General features: G+C 35.4%; 1 protein-coding gene across 2 annotated transcripts in view; it reads left to right on the top strand.

The window, feature by feature from the left end:
* The first annotated feature begins 217 nt into the window (after window positions 1-217).
* Window positions 218-6,000, top strand: part of ear (ENL/AF9-related) — a 213,408-nt gene continuing 207,625 nt past the window's right edge. The window contains exon 1 of one of the 2 annotated variants that reach the window (XM_067138008.2): window positions 218-484. In XM_067138008.2, coding sequence (XP_066994109.2) covers window positions 473-484 — 12 coding nt within the window. In that variant the 5' untranslated portion in view covers window positions 218-472. Of the gene's footprint in view, window positions 744-6,000 lie in introns of both variants that reach the window. The other variant, XM_067138007.2, reaches the window with a different exon arrangement.

Raw genomic sequence — 6,000 nt, 5'->3', positions numbered from 1 at the left:
TGTTGTGTCATGATACTAAGCAAATGAATGGTTTTCTATGTTCGTTAACTGGCGTAAATATAATACCCAGATATTTATCATTATGTTTTACGTCTTATTTTATTTCTTTATTTATAAGATTATGATTGTGACGCTTCTTCATTCCGTCTTTACATGTAGTCACTTGTCCGCTTTCTGATGGACTATAGAGATTCTTTGAAAAGATGGGTACGGGCGCAACCATACCTGTTGACAACAGAAAGTCGTTACAAACCTATAACCAAATGAAACAAATCGTAGTTAATGGTTATGGGCTTTTGTGTGAAAGTATTGCGATAAAGACGCTCATGTCTAGACTAGTGAAAACCCTAGCGAATTGAGCTGGGGCTATGTGAATTTACATAAATTCAACATGTAGTGCTTTGTATATAAGTTTTTGAAATGAAGCAAAGACAGTCAAGAATGATTCTGTTGGCTTCGGTGTAAACAGGCTATGGCATATTCGGTGGGTCTGATTCACAGCTCAAGGTCTTTGTCTTGAGTTCATAAACACCTACTTATGAATGGATGAGAAGCGGACTGTAATGCATTCCCAAAAGGCCTAGTCTTTTTAACCATTGTGCATGCCCGCTTGTCATAAATGCCCTCCTCGAGTTCAAAATCGTAGAATCACCCCCCAACCTCCGTATGCATTTTGGTGGGCACGTGAAATAAGACGGATATTATTAACCAGTAAAACTGTTTTATACTATGACATTGAGATGGTGAGCAAACATACAAGGGAATATATTTTAGAGATCATTGACAAAATAGGAATATTTGAAACCTTATTATCTGACTGAAGATTCTTGTGTTCCAGTCTTACGTAGTTTTGTTTATAATTGAAGGCAACTTGTTTTTTATTGGGAATTATTTAATATGTACATAGCCTTTTGCTGAGATTCCTAGTATTTTAATTGCTATGAGAAGAAACTGAGCATTTTATGATCTACAGTAAAGATGAGTACCCTACTATTCGCAATAATATAGCAAATGTTCTGAATGTAAATAGCAAGAAACCTGAAGGACTTCATGTTCATGAACTTGTAATCTAATGTGTACTGAAACCAGGGAAAAAATAATCACATGAAAGCTAATGTACTAGGCTAGTCTTTCCAAGCACCTGTATTTATGAGAAATTTTATGATAATTATTACTATGATCTTTACATTTTCCTTATCCTTGCTATGCTCTGAGCAAGCCCAAAAAATGCATGCCACCACCCTATCCATTGACTCTAAATGGAGGTGTTTTGTCTTTTTTAATGACGTTCCTTAAATTACTAGGTATGGAATGTGTTTTTAAATGATGAAGCTGGCTTTGAAGATACAATCTATTAATACTTCTTTTTTATTACCCAGACTTAGGCTATTGAGAATTATTTTCCAAGAACATCAGTTTAATATACTGTTTATACATCCATATTATGCATTAGTAAGCAGCGATGGCTGGGGATAATGAGAGAGATTTTTAGTGTTAATCCATTGATTAATTGGTGGCGCTTCCGCAAGTGGGCCAGCATTGGTAATCATTTGTAGAGATTGAAAAGGAACGTTTTACAATACCTGGAGTACCAGAGAGGAGAGGTCCTTCCTCTATGCTTGGCTTTGAAGATACAATCTATTAACACTTCTTTTTTATTACCCAGACTTAGACTATTAAGGATTATTTTCCAAGAACATCAGTGTAATATATTGTTTATACATCCATATTATGCATTAGTGAGCAGCGATGGCTGGGGTTAATGGGAGAGATTTTTAGTGTTAATCCATTGGTTAATTTGATCCACCTTGAATACTATAGACCTAGATCTGTGTTGCTATAGGGACTATAGTTCAAGTACGGTAAGCTTGCTTGACGTGATATGATAGCTTTGGGATCTTGTTTCATGTGGAATCGAAACCACAGGATTTGTCGTTTCACTTCAGAAATCCTTCCCTTATAAATTTCAATCTGTGCATTTAAAATTCAGCATTATCCTATTATTAATTTATCTTATGACGTAGGAATGCTAAGGGCTAGCATACATATATATACAGTACAAATTTACAGAATATAAACAAATTGTATAAATCTCAAGTTCGTGCAATCTTATATCTTACTTTCCAGATTGTTAACCCATTCAAAGTGCTTAGCAGAGGCAGTGTGAATGTCCAAACCAAATGCCATGGCGCAACAGCTCCGAAAGGTCTTGGCATACCAAGCAACTGTTGCTTGGCTCAAAGGCCTGCACATTACGAGTTGTCGTATGGTTGGCACAACAAAGCCTTTTGGCCCTTATGCTAGGATTTCTAGACTGGAATAGTGAATGTTCATACTTGTTGAATGATCCTATCAGGCATATGGCAACACTACATTGTAGCGTTTGTAGGGTGGTGTCACAGTCACAGCGTGCAGCAGCAGTTCAGCCCCAGTTATGTAGGACATATCCACATCGGCCTTGTCCTGTGCAGATCTGGTTGATGGTGTCTGGGAAGGAGGGTTTTCCAATCAGATCTTCGTTGAATACTTGTTGACAACTGTTCCCATTTTTTTTTCTTCCATGCCTCAGTGATGCTGAGAGAAGGCACTGCATGTTGAACTACTGTACGCCATGGTGGTTTTCTTGATTTCAAGCTGTGGTATTGTTGCTCTTGCTTTACATGTTCATACGTTTGATTTTAAAGTGCCCTACACGTGATCCCAGGGTGGTGCTAAATCAATGATAGGATGAGACCGAACTGTCTGAAACATCTCCCAGTCAAAGAATACGGAGATAATCTGTAGAAGGTCCTCTCAGGACCCTCAAGTTCAACAGATCATACTGTCTCTCCGCATCTGTCAGCTCAAATTTTGAAGAATTATCCCATTAGGGCACATATGTGAAGCTATCACTGGAAGCTATTCTTTTATCCTGAAGTATGAAATGTAAATGATGATCCATCTATAAGTCTTAAACCATAGACAACTGATTTGATCTCTTATTTTCATATCTCCAGCTATATTTGCAGACTTAAAAAAAGTTTGCAGAAAATTTCTCTTATCCATAAAGAAGTACCTAATTATTTTATTGTCGTGGTTTATAAGACTGCTCCGTAGACAGAATGTGTGTCCAATAGTAGCCTTAACAATTAAGTGAAGGGTAGTAATTGTATTAACTGACAGTTGGTAAAAGAAGTAAATGTTGTGTTTAATCTCTACATATGTGATTGGCTGTGGATGAGCAACATTTATATAATTAGCCTATATCCATGGATAATTTTGTGTCTGTAATACCGAGCGAGTTGCCTGTGCAGTTAAGGGGGTGTAGCTGTAAGCTTGCATTCTGGAGATAGTCGACAGCCCTGAAGATATTTTTTTTGTGGTTTCCTATTTTCACACCAGGCAAATGCTGGGGGCTGTACCTTAATTAAGGCCACAGCCGCTTCCTTCCCTCTCCTAGCTCTTTCCTGTCCCATCGTCGCCATAAGACCTATCTGTATTGGTGCGACGTAAAAGCCAATTGTATAAAATTACGGGCGTTAATAAGAATTTACTTTGGGGGAGCCTTATGGCCAAGTGACATCGTTCGCATCTCACCATGGCAGCTATATTTCGAATCGCTGTCATTGTAAATGAGATTTTAAAAATAGAAATTCACATCCCTTTGCTTATTCTACGTAAAAGTGGAGGTCCAATGACTGTGATCATGATACCAACAGTTACAAAAACTGCAAGCTTGCTTGCTCTTTTTTAATATTTATTTTTAAGAATTTACTGTGTTACTGAGCTATCATTGGGGAAGTATAGCTTTTTTTTTTTTTATATAGGACTTATTGTTTAAATTGGTTTTTCTTTGATTTTAACTATTTTAGTTCCTTGTAATTTATCTAAGTGTCTGTAAAATATTTTCCATTTTAGTAACATTTTAATAATTGCTTATGTGTTAATACCCTTCCTCAATATGCCCCCTTTAAAGATGACTAGCTGATTTATTGTGGCTTGAAATATGTTGTAGAATTAAAACCTCAAACACTTCACCATTTTTCTCTTCACTGAACTTCCTGAAACAGACTCTATGATAGTACGTCTTAAACTTTGTTAACTGATTGTTATGAAGGTACTTCATAACTTTAAGGCCCAAAGTCTCTCCTGAGTAAATCCAGTGATAGAAGATTCAAATTATAAGATGAGGAACATTATATAATTAAATCAACATTTTCCTCTTCGTGAAGAGCACTCTTCATTTTTGTCATATTAGTTACATTGTCTGTAATGTTGGTCAGTCACATGTGTGAGTATATCCAGAGTCATTTACGGTACTAAATAAATGTTCATGTCGACTTTCATTTGTTACTATTCTCTGTGACACACAGATTCTTCATGAATGTTTGACCATCTGAACTCCTACTAACTGCTTCCTGAATTAGATTCTTAAAATACTGCTCTCTCTTACCAATTGATGAGCCCACCCTAGCACACGGGGGCAAAACGCTGGCAACCAGGAATGAGTTAGCTGGAAAATTTATAAAGTCCAATAACAGTCCATTTATATTGGTATTTATAAATTTGTCGAACGGTTCATTAGTAATATTGATGGGGATGTTTTATAGCCAAGTCTCAGTATGTTCACTAATCCAAATTCAGGATGAAGTGGAAGGAACTGTTTGTAAATTAATAATAATTTACATTGTGTTTATCAAAGTCCTCTTCTGTTGTTCACTTTTCTTGACAATAAAAGAACTAGACCTAATGCTTAATTTTGAGAGATTGTTTTTTGGAAGTCTGCTGATTCCCAATCAGTCATCTCTTTTGTTATAAAAAAAGAGGTACAGTACAGTTACTGTGCTTGTTTCAGAACAACATATTTAAAACTCTAAATGTTGATGTTCATTGCCAGATATTGCAATATCCTCATTATTTTTTAAATGATCTTTCATGCTATTACATTTCTGATAAATGCACTTTCATTCTGGCCACTATAGGTTGAACTATAAAGGATGGGTTTTGACATGCACATGCAAAGATGTACCATGTCGTTTCTTTGTCTGTGGATGCTTCATTGACAGCGTCGAGCACTGTATTTTGATTTGTGGTAGAACAGTTGTGATAAGGCTAAAGGTTATAATTTTATTTATTTACATAGTTTACGCCCACATTGGAGCACTTAAATCAAATCCAAATACATTTAGGTTAACAAAGAATTAACTGAAGCTTGCATCATCATCTTCCTTTCCCAAAACCTCTTCATTCTGGCTGACCTGGCTGCCCTTTCTTCATCAGATATGACATATTGTTTGTGTTGTACAGTTTTTAATGACAATCTTATTTGTTTGTTCTTGAGAATCCTTTTTTTCTTTTCTATTTTCAATTTGCTTCATTGTAATATTCAGCTCTTCTAAATCATTCTGAACTTCTTTAAACCAATTATTTTTTGTTTTACTTTTCCAAAAGTAATTAAATAGTTGTTTTATTATCCTATTATCATTTAATCTAGAAAGATGACAGAAAAAGGCAATTCTTCTTTTTTCTCATCGTATCTATTATAGATTCACTTTCCCTATAAACCACTGCATTAGGAAATAATCTCCTTGTCCATCCACCTGATGTTTTTTATTAATGATTGTTCTGAGTATCCTTCTGTCAACCTTTTGCAGTGTATCAGTTGTTGCTTTGGTGTTCAATTTAAATAGTGTTTCACAAGCATAAGTCGCTTCAGGTTTAATGACGGAACAGTAATGTTGAAGTTTAGCATTTATTGAAAGAGATTTTTTCTTGTACGTTGGCCATGTAATTCGTTGTGCTTTTTTTAAACTTAAATGTTCTGCTTTCTATTGATGATTTTTAATTGGTGTTCCAAGTTATAATTTCACCAAGATATTTAAAGTTATTCACAATTTTAATTTGTTTGGTTCTTCTATTTGCAATTTAGCTTCTTCCATATCATTAGCAAGTAGTGCAAAATCATCAGCGAATGCTAAACAATTGAGTCTTATTTTTCTGCCAATCTTGATGTTAGGTTGA

This window comes from Anabrus simplex, chromosome 1 (genome assembly GCF_040414725.1).
Source record: "Anabrus simplex isolate iqAnaSimp1 chromosome 1, ASM4041472v1, whole genome shotgun sequence".
NCBI classification, from domain to species: domain Eukaryota; kingdom Metazoa; phylum Arthropoda; class Insecta; order Orthoptera; family Tettigoniidae; genus Anabrus; species Anabrus simplex.
This window is presented reverse-complemented; position numbering and strand designations above follow the sequence as displayed.